Source organism: Hoplias malabaricus, chromosome 10, assembly GCF_029633855.1.
Source record: "Hoplias malabaricus isolate fHopMal1 chromosome 10, fHopMal1.hap1, whole genome shotgun sequence".
Classification (NCBI taxonomy): Eukaryota; Metazoa; Chordata; class Actinopteri; order Characiformes; family Erythrinidae; genus Hoplias; species Hoplias malabaricus.
In genome coordinates, this window is record NC_089809.1 from 5,275,112 (window position 1) to 5,298,366 (window position 23,255).

At 43.1% G+C, this 23,255-nt stretch overlaps 1 protein-coding gene across 1 annotated transcript in view; it reads left to right on the plus strand.

Annotated features, from left to right (window-relative positions):
* cacng8b (calcium channel, voltage-dependent, gamma subunit 8b) overlaps window positions 1–23,255 on the plus strand; it is a 28,761-nt gene that overhangs the window by 1,910 nt on the left and 3,596 nt on the right. Inside the window, exons 2-5 of the mRNA XM_066684003.1 lie at window positions 12,314–12,581; window positions 13,186–13,410; window positions 19,817–19,900; window positions 23,002–23,142. Of these exons, the coding sequence (XP_066540100.1) occupies window positions 13,188–13,410; window positions 19,817–19,900; window positions 23,002–23,142 (448 nt within the window). The 5' untranslated portion in view covers window positions 12,314–12,581; window positions 13,186–13,187. The remainder of the gene's footprint in view (window positions 1–12,313; window positions 12,582–13,185; window positions 13,411–19,816; window positions 19,901–23,001; window positions 23,143–23,255) is intronic.

Genomic DNA, 23,255 nt, shown 5'->3' on the forward strand with positions numbered 1-23,255 from the left:
CGTGGTTCTTGACCATGTTAATGGTGAAGGGCACCACACTCTTCCTGAGTGATGGATCTAATCTTCCATCAGCACCTGACCTCTCTAACCTCGATGTGTCTGAATGCCACCAAATCCTCACAGCAATGTTTCAGTAAAGAGTCAAAGCTGTCTGTGTGGGTCCACATCGGACCGTGGACACGACGGGTCAGTGCAGTGTGTGAGAGTGAGCTGTGGAGCTCAGTGGTAAAAGCTTCTTTACACAGTTTTGCCTTTCTTTCCCACGGTCTACACACACACACACACACACACACACACATACAGAGAGAGAGAATAATCCCCCCTTTCCCTTATCAGCTGGAGTGTTGTAATGAGCCGAAGGATGAGACCTCTGACTGAGATCAGCGCTTTACTTTCAGTGAGGATATGGAAAATAAATGAATTTCCAGATGAAGACCCTTAGTGTCAGGTAGCTCTGTGTGTGTGTGTGTGTGTGTGTGTGTGTACCAGATTAGAGACATATAATTAATGACTACAGTGCAAATTCATACTGAAAATACAGTACCAGTCAAATGTTTGGACACCCCATTCTCATTAGTCATTGTTGGAACAGGGCTATTCACTGTGTACCAGCCCCTACCTCTGCACAAGTTACGGTCTCAGACGCAGTAAGAAGGGGGCGAGCGGTTCTACAAATGAACTCTTAAAGAGGCCACAGCTATTCACTGAAAACCATTTCCGGGGACGACCTCATGAAGCCGACTGAGAGAACGGAGAGAGTGTGCGAAGCTGTCATCGAAGCAACAGGGGGCTACTTTGAAGATTCAAAAGTATAAAATACATTCTGGTTTCTTTCATTTACTACATAATTCCGTATTCATTTACAATGTCGAAAATAAACAAAGAAAAAACACTGAATGAGAAGATGTCCAAACTTTTGACTGGTGCTGTACATTCACAGTCTGTGGAAAACGGCCCAAAACAAAGTAAACTCTCCCTGAGTGGGTGTGTCCAAACCTTTGACTGGTACTGCATCTTCATGATGGTTTTCCATTAAGAATCTTAGATGAGATCAATGGGGGTTTTTTATTTTATTTTTTTTACATTTTTGGAAATAAAATTGTGAAAACAGCAGATCAACTGAAATTTTATTCAGTAATTTGCTTGAGAATGAGATGCGCTGTCGACTGCGTCCCCTGTGTCCACTCACAACGCAAACTCACCTGCTTTTATAGACTCTTAAGAGAAAAGGTGCTACAAACGTTAAAAAAAGCGTAAAGAACCTTTACATCGAGTTTTTTAAACCATTAAAAGGTTCTTCACACTCACATATCTCTTAAAGGGAATGTCTGTGGTGTTGTGGACTTGCAGTTCTCTATGGTTTGTTTACGTTCAGAAGCTCCATGTCTTTTAAGATGGAAGGGTGTTTTTGAGGGAAACTTGACTGTTGTTTGTTTTTATCTGAAGTTTAATTTATCTGTAAGTTTATATTCACCGTCTGAATTACCACAGAGATACATTTATAAATCGAGTTGTTTAGTTTTGTAGCACTTTCAGTCTGTGTTTACTTTAATACACTCTCCTGGATTGGGGGATATTTCCACTTTAAGTAAAAATAAGTCAATATTTCCCACTTACTGAGCAGGAATCGAGCAATAATCTCATCTTGGTTCGTGCTTTTCAACGTTTGGAGTTCCCTCCGTTGTCTAAGAATACTCCTTTTCACTGCTGTGATCAGAGAGACAGCCTAGAATACCACTTTGTTTTTTAGCCATTTCATGACACCTGGGGCTTCGTTAGTTATCGTTACACGTACATGGCGCCTTTCGTAAACACATTAGACCCATTCAGAGCATGCAAAGAGACCAGAGAGCTAGCAAATGGTGAGGAAACATCTATAAAAAGACATAAAAAGTGTTTACAGTGATTTATAAGGAAACAAAAGTAGTTTTTCATGAAATACTTTATAGCACTTCTTTTCTAAAATGAATTAGTTGACAATGTGATATTTGTTTATTGTAATGTTTTTTTATTTTATTTTTATATTGTATAAATATTCTAGTTCTAGTCCCGCTCCGGGTGACTGTCTGTGAGGAGTGTGGTGTGTTCTCCCTGTGTCTGCGTGGGTTTCCTCTGGGTGACTCTCTGTGAGGAGTGAGGAGTGTGATGTGTTCTCCCTGTGTCTGCGTGGGTTTCCTCTGGGTGACTCTCTGTGAGGAGTTAGGAGTGTGGTGTGTTCTCCCTGTGTCTGCGTGGGTTTCCTCCGGGTGACTGTCTGTGAGGAGTGTGGTGTGTTCTCCCTGTGTCTGCGTGGGTTTCCTCCGGGTGACTGTCTGTGAGAAGTGTGGTGTGTTCTCCCTGTGTCTACGTGGGTTTCCTCCGGGTGACTGTCTGTGAGGAGTGTGGTGTGTTCTCCCTGTGTCTGCGTGGGTTTCCTCCGGGTGACTGTCTGTGAGAAGTGTGGTGTGTTCTCCCTGTGTCTACGTGGGTTTCCTCCGGGTGACTGTCTGTGAGAAGTGTGGTGTGTTCTCCCTGTGTCTGCGTGGGTTTCCTCCGGGTGCTCCAGTTTCCTCCCACAGTCCAAAAACAGACGTTGGTAGGTGGATTTGCGACTCTAAAGTGTCCATAGGTGTGAGTGTGTGTGTGTGTGTTGCTTACAGATAGTGAATGTAAATGAATGTTGATATTGCAGTTTTCATTTATATGGCAGCCCTATTAATTTTATATTAATTGTTTAGATAGTTAGATAGTCCTGGTATTATTTAACACAACAGCAACAGGAAGAAAAAAAAAGTATGTTTTTCTACCACTGAAATGAAAATTATGCCCCTGGGTGAAGGCATGTTTAAAGGTTGAGGGTGTGGGTAGAGCGTAAGTCTCCACATAATCAGTGGGAGTCTATGTAATGTCCCCACAATTCACCTATACAACATTGTGTGTGTGTGTGTGTGTGTGTGTGTGTATGCTCAGCTAAAACAACATCCTCAGTTCAATGCTACAGAGCACTGAATATCCACTCTGTGTCCAAACATATACCCACACCTCTTTATCGATAAAAGTGTAGCTCAGGTGTAGCTCCCTCATGTGATGAAGCTCCATCCAGTACTTTTGGGATTGGCTTTAATTCAGAAACATATTGTCCAATGTCATTGCCTGGCGGCTGCCTTCAAATCCTCATGGCAATGTTCAGACGCCTGGCTGTAAAGTCTTCCCAGAGCTGTAGAAGCTTTTACTTCAGTGAAAGAGGAAGAGCTCCTGGTTAATAGCCTCCGTATCAGAAGGAAAGTTGGATGGACACGTCGTGGTCGGTGAGTTTTGCTCACGATCCAAACGCCGAAGGACCACAGAGATGAAGCCCTCCCTCTCCCCACCCATCAGGCTGGCTACTGAACTGAAGACAAAACATCAAGGTGTCCTACAAATACGACACACTCGTTTAGAAAGTGGGTACAGTCTGGAACAGTTCCACCTTAAAACTGGAGCGTGTTTTTACCTCTGCCAGGCTGTTTGCACCTCAGTGATCCCTCTAACAGTGTAGCAGTCCCTAGCTGAGTCTGAAACTGTGCCCTATTCACTATATAAGGCACTAATTTTGGGTTCAGTGCAATCATACCATCCCACAGTTGACCCCAAAAGTAGTGTACAACACATGTGGACATGTCCTCTTCCTCTGGAGAGTAGGCGATTCCTGAGTGCTGTAGTGGTCTAAGCTTTCGGGGAATTCCAGGTTCAGTCGCTGTCTTCTGAGACCAGGCGTCCAAATGGCCTTGCTCTCCGGGTGGGTCCGAGGGACCTAGCTCTCTTAGCTTAATGCTAGCCCTCTAGACACATGCATTCCCCTCCAAGCGTTGAGCTCTTCAGTGTCGTTGTGTTAGCAGCAGGTTCGTTTGTGTTCCCTTGAGGGAGGAAGGTCCAGCTATTACCTTAGGGACAATATAGAGTAAGAACTAATGAACCATCATCAGTGCCTGACCACAGTAATGCTCTCATGGCCTGTAGAGATGAACAGACAAGAAAGTGTCCCTGCTCTCTCACTGGCTGAATAATGGTGATCATCACTCTAGCCTTTGTTGTGAAGTCAGAGTAGAACATTTGTGTGTGTGTGTGGGATCAATGCTTTTAGTGTTTGAGCATTAGTTTCCTTACCGTTTCCTAGAAACACTCATCCACAGTCAGGGCAAGCTGAAAATATCGAGCACACACCACTGCAGCATGGTGTATGTTATTACTCTGAAGGTAAATAGAGGGTTTTTCTTCATTATTTCACTGAACTGAAATAAGACAAAATCCATTTTGGCGGTGATTTACTTTATAGATTGTTACTAACTGTGTAATAATAAGGTAAACGTTAGCATTCCTGCGTAAATCACTACAGACGCATTCAGACATTTTTTACCCCCACACTTCCCCTGCAGTGATGAAGGAAATAGCTTTGTGGTCCCGGAATGAACCAGTTTATGCTCCAAAGAAAGGGTCCCAGTGATTAAAAAAGGTTTAATACATTTACATACCTCCAGACCACTAGGTGTCAGTATAATCTCTGTTTCATACGGTGAAGTAGAATCAGACAAGGACATGACTGACCACTCAGTTAATTATTTTAGAGTTTCTTAGTTGTTCCTAAACAAAGAGGTTAATTATAGCTGTAATTTTTCAAATAAGTAATGACAATACGTTTAAAACAAGGTGTATTATTAACAGTTTATAAACAGACTGAAAATGATGGCGTTGTTGTATTTACAGCTTTTGTCGCCATTATTTTACCATTTTTTACTGATTTTTTTAAAAGGCTAAAATTGCTGAATTGTTATTTAATACGTTTTTTAATACATTTTATTTATGGTTCAATTCAACTGCATATTATTAAGATGGCTAGTAATGCTATTACTACTTTATTACCAATCTGTAAGTAAAGAGCTACCATTGTTTTTTCTCACATCATTCAGGTTCTCTTAGCCTCTGAACTGTAATAATTAACTCTTCCTCAAACTAAGGAGTCTACAGGGACCCGGCTTGTCCCAGAACTGGGCGCCTCTGCCGTAAATGAGGAGTGTGTGTGTGTGTGTGTGTGTGTGTTTCTATGCAGTCACACTCACTCACTGTGAAGACCCACTCACCCATACCAACTCTAGCCACAAATTCCAGTATATCATCGCTTGGATTCACAGAGTCCTTGTTGAGGTACGTCAGTCTTTTCCTGTGGACAAAATGGTGGAAAATAGCAGGGGATTCATGTAAATAGCTCCTTGCTACACAGCTAACACAACCATGACCGCAAGCCACAAGCACTGAGTGGGTCAACATTGATCAGGCTACAACACATTGGTGTAGTTTGCTCTTAAAGGAGCAATCACGTCATTTTCACCACAAAAACATAGTAAACATACAAGGAAGAACCGCTGCTTTGTGGTCCTTGAATGAGCAAAGTAATGAGCCATAGAGTAGTTGCCAACATGTAGACGTCCATGTTTTAAAACAGGCTGAGAACACAATCTCTGATACCTCCAGGTCACTGGGTGGCAGTGTAATTGCAGGACTTGGAACCAATCTAGAGTCTTGTTAAGACAATAAAGTGCAGCTGAGTTGATGTAGGTGTGTGAATATATACGGGGGGGGGGGGGTCTAACGGTGTGAGTACATGCGTTCTAAAACACCGCTGATCAGCGCTATTGTGGACACAGTGTATTTCCCCTGAGTTTAATGAAGAGAAGTGCAGCAGAGGCGGTTCTTCACATTTCACAGCCACTAAGTGCAACGCTGCATGGCCAAAAGTTTTTAGACATTGATGCATCCAGCAATGCTCCTGAAATTAGGGGCAGTGGTGGGTCACTTCTTTCCATTTTTGCTGCAACAACAGCCTTTGGAATGTTGCTGTGAGGATTTGATTGCACATAAATATGGTAGGGGCGGCACGGTGGCGCAGCAGGTAGTGTCTCAGTCACACAGCTCCAGGGGCCTGGAGGTTGTGGGTTCGATTCCCGTGTGTTCTCTCTGTGTCTGCGTGGGTTTCCTCCGGGTGACTGTCTGTGAGGAGTGTGGTGTGTTCTCTCTGTGTCTGCGTGTGTTTCCTCCGGGTGACTGTCTGTGAGGAGTGTGGTGTGTTCTCCCTGTGTCTGCGTGGGTTTCCTCCGGGTGACTGTCTGTGAGGAGTGTGGTGTGTTCTCTCTGTGTCTGCGTGGGTTTCCTCCGGGTGACTGTCTGTGAGGAGTGTGGTGTGTTATCTCTGTGTCTGCGTGGGTTTCCTCCGGGTGCTCCGGTTTCCTCCCACAATCCAAAAACACACGTTGGTAGGTGGATTGGCGTATCCTTAGGTGAGTGTGTGAGTGAATGTGTGTGTGTGTGTTGCCCTGTGAAGGACTGGCGCCCCCTCCAGGGTGTATTCCCGCCTTGCGCCCAATGATTCCAGGTAGGCTCTGGACCCACCGCGACCCTGAACTGAATAACCTGGAGGGGGCGCCAGTCCTTCACAGGGCTCCAAGGAAACAGTAACCACCAAATAATGTTATGTTAACACTACCACTGTAAACGGGTGATAACTGACCCCCACATAAACTAAGATACGTAGTTACCCATAAAATTACACCTGCTGTGGGAGTATATTGGCGAGGTGTTCAACAACGGTTAACAGTAGTCCGATGACAGAGGCTGTGTCCGAAATGGCTCCCTATTTATGTTTTAGGGCTCTACTGAGCGCATCGCCATTTATCTCCAAGAGTACGAATCATAAAGTGCAGTTCTGTTTCCTAATGAAAGGCACTGAAAGTGTACCATTGAAGTCACCACCAATGTCAGTTTTTCTGAGAGTGTGGGACAGCATTAATAGGGAGCCATTTCTGTCATAGCCTGAGTGACTCGTGGACTCTCAGGATCTGATCACTAATCTGAAATCTGATTCCCTAGAAGATCAGCTTGTTATTTGCGTGTAAACGTCCCCAGTGAAAGGCCTCTTGGCTTTGTTTCCATATGAAGGGCATTCTGAAACCACTCCAACACTCAGTTTTGAATGGAAAGCAATCATTTCCTCTGAGTAAAAGGCAGGAACGCAGCATAATTTCACACCAACTCGCTGACCACTGCCGACTGGACGAGTGTCATTAAAGTCACGCTTCAGTCGCGTGAGAAATATAGAGAGACGCACGGTAACCAGACGAGTTAGAGGTTGTGGACATGAATTCTGCGAGAGTGCCAGCTGAGTGAGGGCAGAACAGGTGGCGATGCGGCACATCCATATGTCACAGTCATCGCTAAACACACTCAGTCAACCACTAGACTCCTGTTCAGGCAGGTGGGGCTCGCACACCTTCGCACCATGACTCCCAGCGCCCAGTGTGGTTATTTAGAGCTGCATATGGAAGGATTTCAATAGAAATGCATGATCCAGTTTCCAGAACCAGATTAAGGCTAATCTAAAGACCTATGAGCTTTCAGTAATGATTCAACACTTCAGGTAGGACTTCGGGTTTGTCCGAGACTAGAGTGGATCCAGGAAACCGTAGGAAGGTGCAGTGTTGTGGAAGATGTCATACTTAAGGTCGGCTAGAAGCATTGGGAAGAGCCCTGTCCTCTGGGCAGCGTGGGGAGACTGGAGGAGAGCTAATGGCAGTGTCGGATACCAGAAATGCAGAGATGATGTTTGTATGGTGATAAGTGTACGACCCACTATGGAGCAAGTGTACACTGGTAAAACGCAGAAGGCAGGTGTGTGTGTGTTGAATTAAAATAAGGAAGAGGCGGGAGAGGTGAGATGAAGGTGAGTGTATGGTAAACAGTGCAGAGGAGCGCAGGTGTTGTGCCCTAATCCTTCATTATAACCTTCATATCTCTCTCTCTCTCACACACACACACACACAAACACACTTGGAGGCATGAGGAGAAAACCATGCCCTTGAATGTATCTGGATAACCAGAAAGAAGGTTGTAATTCGGATGATTTCACACTTCTTCGCACCTGCTGCAGAGGTTTCGAGTCTATTCTTTACACCTGCACTAAACCTAGGACCTCTTAGTAAATTGAATATAGTATTTCTACTCTGTATCCCAACGCATTTGGGAAATAACCAGAAATTGGAATCACCTTTAATATATACAGGGGTTGGACAATGAAAGTGAAACACCTGGTTTTAGACCACAATAATTTATTAGTGCGGTGTAGGGCCTCCTTTTGCGGCCAGTACAGCGTCAGTTCGTCTTGGGAATGACATATACAAGTCCTGCACAGTGGTCAGAGGGATTTGAAGCCATTCTTCTTGCAGGATAGTGGCCAGGTCACTACGTGATGCTGGTGGAGGAAAACGTTTCCTGACTCGCTCCTCCAAAACACCCCAAAGTGGCTCAATAATATTTAGATCTGGTGACTGTGCAGGCCATGGGAGATGTTCAACTTCACTTTCATGTTCATCAAACCAATCTTTCACCAGTCTTGCTGTGTGTATTGGTGCATTGTCGTCCTGATACACGGCACCGCTTTCAGGACACAATGTTTGAACCATTGGATGCACATGGTCTTACTGATGCAATGTGGAGTTAATGAAGATTGGCCACCAGGCTGCTCCAATTTAGCCATGAAACCTCCCACACTACAATGACAGGTGTTTCAGTTTCATTGTCCAACCCCTGTATATATAATAAATGTACAAATGAATAGTGATTTTGTGTAAGAGATAATTGTAATCATGATTCTATCCCGAGATAAACACAGCATTCTCTCTGTATTTTGGGGGAAGGGGGCGATGACATTATGAAAACCTTTATTTATTTATATTTATTTCTTTATTGTGAATTATGACGAATTATTCTCTTCAGATGCTAATTATTTGAGAATAGGTTAAATGTAAGAAAATGTATAAGATTTTGAAATTGACATTGAACAAAAATATGTTTCACATTAACGTAAGTCATTCAGACTCTTTCTCGCTCTTTCTCTCTCTCTCTCTCTCTTGCTCTCTCTCTTTCTCTCTCTCTCTCACTCTCTTTCTCTCTCTTTCTCTCTCTCTCTCTCACTCTTTCTCTCGCTTTCTCTCTCTCTCATTTGCAGATATGGAATATAAGGTCATTCCAGTCTTTATCATGAAGCTGGTGTGCATGATTTTTAGTCTGTAGTGTTAATATTTCCACATGCAACTTATAATTATTCTGTCATTTATGACGCCATGTGTCCAAACAGACTTGTGTGTGGCTGTGACTGTGATGAGTCACTTCTGGATTGTGTTGTGATGTGTTAAATGTAGGGTGTTGTAACAGTATTGACTGCTGCGACTGTCTCTGACATGGGAATAATTATATGGCTAAAAGCCAGAAGTGTGGACATTTTTTCATCCCGCATTTCTTCTGAAACGAAGGGTGGTCAGTGAGAAATTATAACCACGGTGACTGCAGTAACACAAACTGGAAAAGCTTTAAACGGCATGTTGGAGCATTGTGGTAGCAGTGAGGCCATGCTCTAATATTCGATGATTAGTTCCGGCATTCCAAATCATCCCAAAGGTATTGGATGGTGCTCGATCCCTTAAGAGAACACAGCTCCACTGCTCCACAGTCCAGAACACGGGAGCTTTATATCCCTCCAGCTGATACTTGGCATAGTCAGTACAGTTACTCCAGAGTAGCCCAGAGTCATGCTTTTGTACAGAGATATACATCACAATGAGAACTAATGTTAATTCATTAATTAATTCAAGCATTCATTCATCTTCTTTAACTGCTTCGTCCTGTTCAGGGCTGCTGTGGGTCCCTGGAAGCACTGGGTGCGAAGCAGAAAGAATTAAAGTGTATGAAAATTAATTTTTTAACATACTCCGCGAAGTACAAATAAGTCAAATTTTACTGAAGCAGACGTAATGGAGTGAGTGTAAGTGGTGGGGGATGCGTGTATGTGGTGAGAGGTTTCCCCCTGACAAGCCACCGTCCTCAATTTTTAAAAGTGCTTTCATTCAGGTTTTATGATGTTTTTGCTGAATTAATTCTGCACGGCTCGCTCTAAAAACTCACCTTAAAACGCCCCCACGCTTTGTTATTGATCCTTAATAACTTCAGGGGCTGCTTTAGCCAGGCTAGCAGCCCAAAGAACAATGTGTGTATTGACTATGTGTCAGATAATGTGGTTTGTGCGCTGTTATAATTTGTTTCCCATTGTTCTTGTTACTATTGTTCAGTCTCGTTTGGTGTTTCAGAGCCACAGTGAAAAGGAAGCTGGATTTTTATCCAATTTTCCTCTCAGTTCTCCCTCTTCCTAGAGGGTTAAAGATTCCAACACATTATTCACACTGATGCTAACATCGCTAACATTGCTAACCGCTAATTTAGCCACATTATCTAACAAGCATTCACTCTGGTTAAATGGGCTAAGGAGCATTAGCTCATTTAATGTCACAGTGGAGTTAAGCGTTGTAGTGGATTTGTGGTGATGGTCTGTTGTTGTTTTCCTTTGCTGAGGTAACATTAACATTGACTTGTTTAGGACAGCATACAGTCTTCAGTCTGCTCCCTTGATTTTATGCTATTCTTCATTTTGCTTCCCTGTTTTTTATTGTTTGATGTTTGTATATGTATCTCTTGTTTTGATTTTGTTTTTATTTACTTACGATGACCTTGAGAGTCCTGAAAGGCATCTATAAATTACATTTATTATTATTATTAACTTTTTATAGCATGAAGCTCCTAGTGTGCTAATGCTATGCTGTATGGCAAAGAGTTTCATCCCATTACCTGCTTAATTAGGCTTTCAAATATTCACTAACAGCATTTGAAGGGTTGAAGTGTTCATGAGACGTTATTGTGTGTGACTAGCCTAACTAGCATTAAAGAGGATTTACTGTACATACTGCAGCAGGTAGTGTCGCAATCACACAGCTCCAGGGACCTGGAGGTTGTGGGTTCGAATCCCGCTCCGGGTGACTGTCTGTGAGGAGTGTGGTGTGTTCTCCCTGTGTCTGCGTGGGTTTCCTCCGGGTGACTGTCTGTGAGGAGTGTGGTGTGTTGTCCCTGTGTCTGCGTGGGTTTCCTCCAGGTGACTGTCTGTGAGGAGTGTGGTGTGTTCTCCCTGTGTCTGCGTGGGTTTCCTCCAGGTGACTGTCTGTGAGGAGTGTGGTGTGTTCTCCCTGTGTCTGCGTGGGTTTCCTCCGGGTGACTGTCTGTGAGGAGTGTGGTGTGTTCTCCCTGTGTATGCGTGGGTTTCCTCCGGGTGACTGTCTGTGAGGAGTGTGGTGTGTTCTCCCTGTGTCTGTGTGGGTTTCCTCCAGGTGACTGTCTGTGAGGAGTGTGGTGTGTTCTCCCTGTGTCTGCGTGGGTTTCCTCCAGGTGACTGTCTGTGAGGAGTGTGGTGTGTTCTCCCTGTGTCTGCGTGGGTTTCCTCCTGGTGACTGTCTGTGAGGAGTTTGGTATGTTCTCCCTGTGTCTGCGTGGGTTTCCTCCGGGTGACTGTCTGTGAGGAGTGTGGTGTGTTCTCCCCGTGTCCACATGGTTTTCTCCCACAGTCCAAAAACACACGTTGGTAGGTGGATTGGCGACTCAAAAAAAGTGTCCATAGGTGAGTGAATGTGTGAGTGTTGCCCTGTGAAGAACTGGCGCCCCCTCCAGGCTGTATTCCCGCCTTGTGCCCAATGATTCCAGGTAGGCTCTGGACCCACCGTGACCCTGAACTGGATAAGTGCTTACTGATAATGAATGAATGAATGTACATACTGTAGAAACAGAACCAGTCCACATTCATGGTGGTGCAGAATCTGTTCAGTGCAGACTGGGTGTAACCTATTTTGATGGCTGTGCCATATTGCACAATGAAATATTAACGATCAAGCACTGAGCTGCATTATGTTTGGTAAATTATGTGCACTTTGTGATTGTTCTTGGGGGTGAGGGGTGGGGGTTTGGGGGTTCTAGTACTACGTGGACATAAAGACCATTCAGTTTATGTTGTGTTGTTTGTTATTGCAATAGTGTGGCTCTCACATTTTTCTTTCTCTATATTCTTCTTATTTTTTTTCATACCCTGTCTTTCTTACTGTCTTTTTTCTCATCCAGTCTCTGTTCTCAGTCTGTTTTTCCTGTATTGTTCGTTCTTTCTTTTCTTTCTTTCTTTCTTTCCGTAATGTTTTAACTTTTACCCCACCCTTGCTTTTTCTCTTTCCTGCCCAATTCATTTCATCTCTCTCCCTCCCTCTCTCTCTCATCAACACTGATGAAGTCCATTGTATTCCCTGTGTTGTTGCCATGGTAACAATGCAGACCTACCTTTGCCCTCTGAGTGTATTTTATAAACCTTTTTCAAACTTTCAAAGCTAAAGTCATAACACAATTCTACATTTTCTTACATTTCCTTCTCTTTCTCATTTTTTAGACTTGAAAAGCATGAGCCCTTTGACTGAGTAAAGAGAAAAGTTTACAGAAAAGAAGACAGTGATCATCTCATTGCGCTCTACTCACTCTGACAAAGAGAAGATAAAGGAGAAGAAGAGCGAGGGACGAGGGACAAGTGCAGGGAGGAGAGGAGGAGTGTGTGAGGTCAGTCGATGGATGCTGCCCGGATCGACGGGACAGCACATTCTCATCTGACGAGGAAAAGAAAGCTTTCAAAATTGAGTCGAAGGATAGAAACTCACCGTCAGGTGAGTCAGGGTCACCTTTATTTATCTGTATTTGTCTCTTGATTTTAAATATTATTTATTTTGTATTATGTACTACTTATATTTATCAATTTTTATACTGCGTTCAGTTTTGCCTAGTACTCTAAACATGGATAAAGGTGTAGCATAACTTTGGAAATGTTTCCATGGAGACAGTTGTAGCATTGCTGTAGAAACATGTTGTGTAACCATGGAAACATAGTAGTGTATCCATGGACACAGGTGTAGTGTATCTATGGGAACAGGTGTTGTGTAACCATGGAAATTCATGATATTTCATCACACATCAGTGCGGTATTGAGTGTAGTTTAACCACCGAATTAGGTGTTGAGTAACCCTGGAAACAGATGTGTTTGTATATGAGTGGTGAGAATCAAATGTATTTAAAATTTTATTTATAATTCCAACATCTGGATTATGACAGATTTGAATGGCACAGTGTAATATAATAATTATAGTTTTTATAATTTTTTGCTTTTATTTGCAACAATAAAACTAATCCTCTCTCTCTATCTACCCCCCACCCCCCACCCCCCCACCCCTCCGACACACACATACACACACACTCACTCTCTCTGTCTGATAGGCATGGTGTGTGAGAAGGGGATCCAGATCCTTCTCACCATCGTGGGGGCGTTTGCCTCCTTTGGCCTGATGACGGTGGCGATAGGGACAGATTACTGGCTGTACTCCCGGGCTCTGATTTGCAACAGCACGGCTAACGTCACTCAGGATGACCCCCACAACAAGGACAAGAAGGACCCCGGGGCCCTCACACACTCTGGACTGTGGAGGATCTGCTGCCTTGAGGGTCAGACTTCATTTACTGCTTTTACTGCGTTTACTGGGGGGACATGAGGGGGACCATAGTGTTTATGTGAGAGCACAAAGACCGGGTTCAGCAGAGAAAACAATCACGAGTGCTGAGAAATAAGGATACTGATGAGAAACCTAAGCTAAAAATCGCTTGTGTCCCTTCTGCAGAAACCCTGGGCTCTCACACTGAACTTATTTAAAGAATGGTGCTGTGGTGCTTGATCCTTGTGGTATTTTCACACAAGCGTGCCACGGACAGTTCATTAAGACCAGGACTGTGTGCCCATGTGGCAAACAAATCCTCAATAAAGTCACCACAGTGAGTGATGAGAAACCTCAGTTCTCTTGTTAACGCAAAGCACACCTATAGGTAAATAGTCCTTCAGGTGTTAATATAACTCCAAATATCAATATCTGTTTTACCTATTTATGGTTATTTTATGCTCAATGCTAAACGTGGATATGGATGGAGTGTTCTGTCAGTTTCCTCCATATTTGTGTGTTTTGTGAAAGCTTGCAGATGCAGTACCCCTAAAAACAGGGGCAGTGTAAGCTAATAAGTCAAGCTTGACTCACAGGTGCACGGTGAGGCCACCCAGCGAAGCGAGGAATTAAATCCCCAGTCAATCTGGAAACATTGGAAATTACGTTGTTAATTACTTTCTATAAAAGTGCACGAAGGTGAAAGCAAACGCACCCTCCACCGCCATCGACAAACTACATTGGGCACCCACATTTCATACAACCACTGGGTGTAAACGCTTTGGAGTTGAAATTGAGACCCAGCTGCAATTTTATTTCTGACCACACCACTGTTCTGACTTTAATCTCAAAGCCATCAGCACTGCGTTTTCATGATAATGAATATCTTTAACGGCACGGCACTCTGGTTGAAAAATGCTGTTATAGACCACCACCTTCTCCACCATTGCCATGTCTTTGATGTCATTAATGTTTGACGTGTAGAAGCATACAGAAGTAAGCATTACACCGTTTGAAAACGAGGTATATATTTTGCACATACAGGGAATGTAAATGAGACTTTGCTACATACAACTTGGAGTTTATGACTCTATGTGCGGGATTATCTCACACATGAAAATGTTATTGACGCCCTGAGTATGGGATATTTTCCTGGATTGCATATTTATTTGCTCCATGTGGAAGACCTGGACGATTCTTGAAAGCCTAATGAAAACGCTGCAGTGATTTCAAAGGGAATAGCAGTCATGGAAGGTTTTACGGTTTAACACCTCACTCTCTCACTCACTCCCTTATAACGTTCACTCTGCTCCGGCTGAAACTGCAGTCATTGTGCTCTGCTAATTTAACCTCATGGCTAAGCCTCGCTGATAACAAAACATTCAATTAAAGATAAGCTCTGCCTCAGAATCAACACTCTCTGCGCCTCCCTTTCTGTCTCTATTCCTGTAGCCTTCTCATTCTCTCTCCGTTTTGCAGTCCATCTTTCTCCCCTGTTCTCACGTTATTCCTCCTTCTGAGCGTGGTTTAGAGGTCACTGTCCCCAGGGTTTTGGAGCCAAGAAGGATGCTAAGTAGAAGTGTGTCTGAGAGTAGGTGAAGTGGAAACAGGACCCATTCAGGCTCTGCATAATGAATGCCAAACCTTACTTTACTACTAATAGTCCAGAGTCATTTGACCCATATTGTCACATACGTACCCATTAAAAAAAAGAGTGAACATGTTTTCCCCCTTAACTGTGAATGGAGTCCATCAGCCAAGACATGTTTGGTGTTCAAAGCTGACTTCTATGAGGCTAACAGGTAAAAAAAACTACAGACTGATCAAGATGATGAAGGGGAGAGGCTCCTGAGTGGTGCAGTGGTCTTAGCGATGGCTAGGTCTATCTTTGGTGATGCCTCAGGCATCCGAAGCCTTGAGTCCTATAGAGCACAGTTGGCCTTGTTTGCTGGCTTGGTAGGATATCACCTTTTCTCCCCCTGCTCACAGCGCTAGCTAGTATGGGCATCTTCCAGCTGATCTGACAGATCTGGACAGTTTGCATGCTCCTCTGAAGTTTTAAGCTGTACAGTTTGACAAGAAGCAGTAGATTTGAATCATGTCTCCAATGAAGTTTTCACCTAAATCTCTTTGAATTGGCACTGTGTGAAATTGGGGGCAATACTCTGATGGGTAGAGCCAGAGAATGTTAATAAATGGGGAGAAAAGATCTGCAAACACTTGGGGATAAACAAAAGAATTCAAAATAATAAAAAAGAGAAGGGGAAGAGACCACTTTAACAGTGGATTCATTGCCAGATCCTTCAGTTACAAAGGCTCTTTTACTGGCCAGTGTTTCAATAAACACCCAAACTAAATCAGCGTCTATGGGAAATACTTCAGTAGGTTTGAGAATTGTGGCTGAATGCCCACCCAGCTATAAAGAGAGGGATAGTGGGGCTGCAGCGCATAAACCTCTTATAAAAATACAAATAAACAGTCAGTGTACAAAGAAGTGGCAATAATCTACAGAGATGTGGAAAAAGAGTGATACATTAGCCGACAGCATTGCTGTGTCCAAAACTGTGCACTATTTACTATACAGTGCACAATTATGGGGTAGTAGTGACTGAAAACAATTTTCAGTGCTTTCAAACAACAACTAAATGCACCACAAAAAATAGTGTACAACCCATGTGTCCTAGCTGATAGCGGATACCCACAAAACACCACAATGTTTGATCATTGCATATCTAACGAAAAAAACTATAAAAACACTGCAATGTTTTGGTGAATCAGCTACATTTTGGCGAAGGGGAAATCAGTGAAAGCTTGTGGATGCTGTAAGACTGGATTGGATGAGTCAATAAACTGCTTTCATGTGTATAGCTTACAGCTCAGGGCTCCCAAAGAGTGAGTCCAAGGTCAGGATACAGGGCCGATCTGATTTCCCAAGAGTTCAGTGCTCTAAACAGGATTGTTTCTGTGTTTGCTGCATGTAAGGAATGTTGTGCTTTGTACACTGTATAGACATAAGTATTGGGACTCATATTATACTACATATTATACCTACAGATGCTTTTATGACGTCCCATTCTAAATCCATAGGCAATAATAATAATGGAGTTGGTCCACCCATTGCAGCTATAACAACTCTTTTTTGGAAGGCTTTCTATTGGATTTTGGAATGTGTCTCTGGGAATTTTGCCCATTTATCGAGAAGGTCATTTGTGAGCTCAGACACTGATGTTGGACGGGAGGGTCTGGCTCAAAATCTCTTTTCTAGTTCATCCCAAAGGTGTTTGTTGAGGTAAAGATCAGTGCTTTGTGTAGCCAGTCAAATTTTTGAAACTTGCTTTGTGCACAGGAGCACAGTCATGCTTGCAAAGAAAAAAAGAACTTCCTTGAGTTGTGCCCACAAATTTAGAAGCATACAATTGTCCAAAATGTCTTGGTATGATGAAGCATCTAGGTTTCTCTGCACTGGGACTAAGAGGGCAAGGCCAACTACTGAAAAACAATCCCATAGAATTATCCCTTCTCCACCAATTTTTACCTTTGACACAATGCAGGCAAAGTTTTCCTGGCATTTGTTAAATCAAGACTTATCCATCAGACTGCCAGATAAGAGAAGCATGATTCCTCAATCCACAGAACATGTTTCCACTGCTCCGGAGTCCAGTGGGCGCTTACTTTACACCACTCCACCTGAAGCTTGGCATTGTGTTTGGTGATATAATGCTTGCATGCATTTGCTTGGCCATGGAAAACCCATTCCATGAAGCCAGTGGAGCATAGTCTTTTGCTGACGTTAATGCCAGAATGTTTGAAACTCTGCAATTATTGTGTCAGCAGAATGTTAATGACTTGTATGCACCTCAGCACTCTGTGACTTTACTTGGTCTGCCATTTTCTGGCTGAGTTGCTGCGGTTCCTAAATACTTCCAGTTTTCAATAATTACCTTTCACAGTTGATTGGGGAATATCTTGTTATCCTACTATGGTATCATGCTTGAATTGTGTAAGCTCTTCAGAACAAACCATTCTTTCACAAATGTTTGTAAAGGCAGATGCATGGTTAGATGATTCTACAGACCTGTGGCAATGGGACTGAATAAAACACCTGAATTCTGTGATTAGGAGTTGTGTCCCAATACTTTTGTCCCTTACTCACTTGCCCCCATTAAATTGCCTGCTTTGTTTGAACAAACATAATTTGTATGTCATGGTTTTAAAATATTTTAAATGTATTAAAGGAGCAAGTAGTCACATTTTCTAATGACTCTTACCAGCAGATATGAAGCACCTCAAAGGACTGCAACATACCCACACACCCACTCACTCAGTTTTACCAAACTGCTGCACCCTGTGTGTAAACTTATTTTCACTTAAGAAAGTCATCAGAACATGTAATTTGTCCAAGGAGGTCCCGGATTTTCAGCAGCCAGCTTTTAGTACTAAAGTGTCCTTTGTTTCGGATGATGTAATCGGGGTGGGGGGGTGGTCACCATGGTCATGGTGCCAGATTGGTCCATTTGTCTTGTCGCTGACACCTTTCCCTCTTGTGCCTCCTATCTCTTCCTTACAGACTGACCTCAGTGACAGTAAAATAAAAATAAAAAAATAGACGAGAACACCAACCCTCACGTCTGTCCACCTTTCCCTCCATCTGTGTTTCATCTCTCCATCTCAATCTCACTCCATCCATCCATCCATCCACCAGCAGCATCAGCAGTCGTTCTGTCACCCTGATGTCATCCTTATGCAGCAGTCTGTCTGTCGGCACTGGTGGTGGGTAGCTATCCCACTGCCTGCAGCACTCTCTTTTCTGGGTGTGTGTGTGTGAGAGAGAGAGAGAGACCGTTAGTTAATTTAAAGATAGAGAAAAACATAAGAAATCAGGGTAAGTGTAGACATGCTCCAAAAAATTTGATTACTGAGATAAAACTCAGATTTCTTGAAATCACAGTATGCTGTCTACATGACTATTCGAAAAAAGTGTCTCCAATTTGTTGAACGCAACCGTTGATGAATGGACCAATCAGAATGCTCCAAAATTACTTGGAATCAAATCTTTTTTACAGTGACTTCCACTGTAAAGTTACTACTTTACTTTGGAGGTTTAAGGTCATCCACTTCCTTAAGAAAAGGAAAAGTCAACCGAACTGTTCCAGAAATTATTATAAAAACAGAAAAATGAGACTCATAATGACTGTGTAAGTCAGAGTAACACATAACACCACTAAAACTAACACTGTTCATAACCTTGGCCCTAATCTTGGTCCTTGTTCTGATGCCTGAGATAGCAGGCAGATATCATTTTCTCCTGATCCAAATAATCTGGGCCCAGGCTCCTGAACTCTTCCTAAAATCACTGTCGCTGGTAGAGAGAGGTTATAATATAATGCTCGCGCTTCCTTTAAATGATTATCTTAGGCCTTTGATGTATGTATATGGCAGGTGTGGTGGTTTGTGTAACTATGCTGTTGTCTGTGCCGAACAGAAAATGCTAGATTGTAGAAACAATCATCCTTTTTTATCAGCTCCACTGACCATACAGGAGCATTTTGTAGCTCTGCAGTTACAGACTGTAGACCGCATGTTGTAGGCTCTGCATACATCGCTTGCACATTTTCACCCTGTTATTCAATGCCAGGACCCCCATAGAGCAGGTATGATTTAGGTGGTGGATCATAGACTGTGTTGAGTGTATCAGACCCAGCAGTGCTGCTTGAGTTTCTATTAGACCTGCCTTGTTGTGTATCTGTCCTGACCATTAAAGGACAGGGGGTAATGGGGCTAACAATGTATACAGAGCAACAGATGAACTACAGTCTGCAGTGATGGAACTATATATTGTGGAATACTTTCTGTAGGACAAGCTCAAAGATGATTCTTAAACAGTCAAGTGAGACTGAATACTCTCTCTTTCTTCCTCAGTAAAGGGAATCTTAGAGTGAAGATGGATTTGAGAAACGTGGCCCTGATTGGTTGGGCAAACTAGACAGACAGGTGAAATGTTGTGTTATTAAAGGAGCAATATGTCATTTTACCACTAAAAATATAGATGAAAAGAATTATAGCAGGCATTCCTTATTATTTCTGCTTGTAAGTACAGACATGACATGAGACAAAGAATTAAATTGCGTTGTAGTCTCCGAGTGAAACAATTTATAATCCATAGAGTGTGTCCTCCACATGGGGGCAACCATGTTTAAAATAAATTTAATACAGAATCTCCGACACATCCAGGCCAGTAGGGTACAGTGGTTTCATGATGTGCAGTAGAATCATTAGAGAGAATGACTAGCTGTTCCTTTCAACTGCTTGGGTCCTGGTGGATGCAGCTGTAAGGTTACAGCTTCGTCACTTGATCTGTGTGTTGTGTGTTTTAAACTCTGTGCCTTATTCTGTGTGTGTCTCAACCTGTTTTTGTTTAGGAGTGAAGAGAGGTGTGTGTTCACAGATCAATCACTTTCCAGAGGATGCTGATTTTGATCACGATGGAGCGGAGTACGTCCTGAGTAAGAAACTTTCCTCACATCCTTTGTATGTTTCAGAACAACCAAAGGTTGGTAGACAACGGCTCGTCTAACAATTTCTGTAGGGTGCCTGCCCTTATTCTTCTCTTCTGGAAAAGCATTACACTAGCTCTTGGAACATTGCTGTGAGGATTTGATGGCAAAAGAGGGGTCAATGTTAATGCTGGATTATTAAATCTTGCACTGCAGAACAACCCAGAACACAACTTAACCCCTCTGGCCAGCATTTGTCATTGGGCACAGTGACCTTAGCCTCAAGTGACTAGTTTCTATGGAGATTATACATGCAGTGCATGCACAGTTGAACGGGCACAGCTTAAAGCAGCTTAATTCACTTACCATGGGTTGCTGGTGATGTCACAGTGTAGAGTAGCCTCTATATTGAAGACCTACTCATTATTCAAACACACATCCAATACAAAAAAATATGAAATTGTTTCTTTCAACAGTTTGTCTCATATAGACGTTAACTTTAACTAAATATAAATATGGATCCCTGACCCATTTATCCGCATTACGTTTGTAAACAGAGCTTTGTTCGTCTGGTTCAGGCAGTAGAGGAGCTTGGGACTCGTCCCAGATAACTCAATACTTCCTACATACTGCACATTACAGATAACAAAATTTATAATACTGCACTCAGACAGTAATTAGACACTAATTTGACAGAGAAACCTAGATCTTATAGCTGACTAAAGGTCTGTCTCAAAACCTAGTGAACTGCCTAGGTAGGCACTGACTGCATAGACAGCATTCTAACGGTCGTTTCATGAGGCCGTTTATTGAGCCGCTCTAGCTAGTTAGAGAACGATTGCGTCACGGCTTGTTCCCGCCCACCGCCCGCAACCTGTGTTTACTTACCTCAGCGGTTAGAGTCGCCTCAGCTTCAGCGCAGTGGATTCTACTCTTCCCGTTTTTATGGCAATTTTAATTATTTTGACTCTGAGAGAAGAACGAAATCCGTTTGTTAAGTATCGACCTTGTGAAACGTCACGTCCGGGTCCAATCCGCTGCTCAGTGTGGCCAACGTAGTGATTTTGCTGCTAGATTTAGTGACTTTTCAGACCTTATAGCAAATTATTATGAAGAAAATCCGCATCAAATCTAGCAATCTAGCTACTTTCTTTACAAACCTTAGGTACTTTTTATTAGATAATCGATATTACAACTCGTTAGAGCTCCGGGACTGACCGTGAGCAGGAGACGCCTCTCTCCGCGGCTCCCCGTAATTCCAGAGACTGTGCAATGGGAGACACAGCTCTCTCTCCGCGGTCTCTCGGCTCCCACAGACAGAGCTGCAGCAGCTCTCTCTCCTAGAGGCGCAGCTCACAGTCATTCCGCCATAATTTATTCTTTTTAATGAACCCCTGAACCAAGATAACATAAACGATAGAGATATTCATCTTTACACAAACCATAAACACATGCCTTATGAATGTATGCGATGGGCCCCGGAAATGGCAAAACGTCACCCATGGCGTCACACTTCAAAAGCGGATAGTTGGGAATTGTTCTGGTGTTGCATCATGGGTAGGGTGACCAGATGTCCTCTTTTACCCGGACATGTCCTTTTTTTAGACTTATAAATAATGTCCGGGTGGAATTTCACAAACGTCCGGGATTTTGTTTTTCTAGAGCTTACATAGAACTTCGAGAAGTTTCGTTCACAAACTAGTCCCGCCCTCCCCTACTCCGATTGGTTCGCTTGAGTGAGAAGGGGGCGTGGTGAAGTAGCCTAAAATCTTCTGATTGGACGGTCTGACTGTAGAGCTGCCGTTATTGGTCGATAACCTTCTCTGTAAACATTTAATTGGTCAGTCTGCACGTCAGTAGTCCTTGTTTACCTCAGGCAAAGCTCATGTACCTACCCTCATCTCGAGCAGCTATGCCGAAATGTAAATGTAAGTTCTCGGATTAATTAAAAAAGAAATTCCCATGTTTTGTGTAGCAAATAAAGGCGTAAAAGACCTAAGAGCACACATAGGTTCAGCTAAGTATACAACGGCAGCGAGGGGTGAGACCTCACGAGCAGAGAAATGCATTGGCGTCCACCTTGCTCAAACGAATATGAGTGTTTTTTCTCCTCATTATGCAACACTGTGATCTTTTACCCCGCTGACACAAAGAAGCACTGGGCTTCTTTGTTGTGAAACTCTAGTGCAGGGAGAGGAGCTGTGTATGAAATAAACAAATTCATCTGTTTACATTAGCGCTGCACTCTGAAACCCCGATATGGCACCAACATCCCCAAAAAAAACAAAATCACGTGACTGCAACCCATGGATATGTATCAGCCAGAAAACAAGGCTAGGAACCCTGTAGTTTAGGTCTGGCTTAAGTACCATGTTAAATAGGCTTGGACCATGTGAGGAGCTGAGGTCTATTTTTGTCCAGCGTGGGACGCTGAGAGTCGAAATGCTCCAGGGAACGTGTGCGGCACACACAAACAAAAATACACACACACGCACACACACAGACATATACACATGCACAAATATACACACTACTACTTGGCATTTGGTTGGTATTTAGAAGGCATTTCCCTTCACTGTCCTAGCAAAACAGGACCCAGATGGGATTGTGGACTGTGAGGGGAAGCAGTGTCTCTCCGGGGGCCTTTTTTAAAACATACACACACATGATTTAATTATCCAGCTGCATCAGAGTAATTAACGTTTCCATATTCAGTAGCATGGGAGAATCCAGATCTACCTTCAGTGTGACCTGGACTGACCTTAAAGTTGTACTTTATCCCTAAAGTATCTCTTTATCTCCCTCTGTTCCATTCAAGTTTGGATTTTAAATCACTGACCAAGTGGGGACGTGTTTCCAAACTTTTGAATGCTACAGCAGTTGACTTTTTTAAAATAATTTTCAAACAAAACATACAAAATCCAAACCTCTAGGCCCATTTCTACTCACAGATTTCCACCTCTTTAAAGTGCACACCTGCCTAAAGGACATCATTAATACTATGCACAGAGTTAAGTAGAGAGTTATAAAGCCCCCCAGCACTAGCTTGTGGTACTTCATTCAAAAGAAATCTAACGTAAGGTATCCCTGCTTTCTTTCTGCTTCTCTAGGAGTCGTCAGAGCCTCAAATATATTCCCCATCCTCAGTGCCATCCTGCTGCTGATGGGTGGAGTGTGTATCGCTGCCAGTCGTTTCTACAAGAGCAAGAGGAACATCATCCTGGGGGCCGGCATTCTCTTTGTGGCTGCAGGTCTGGAATAGTCTCTGTTGGTCTCATTAGATATGTAAATAACAAATTCAATCCCCCACATTAATCCACCTAGAAACGGTAGCTTGCTGTTCATGGCAGGTGACAAAAATAGA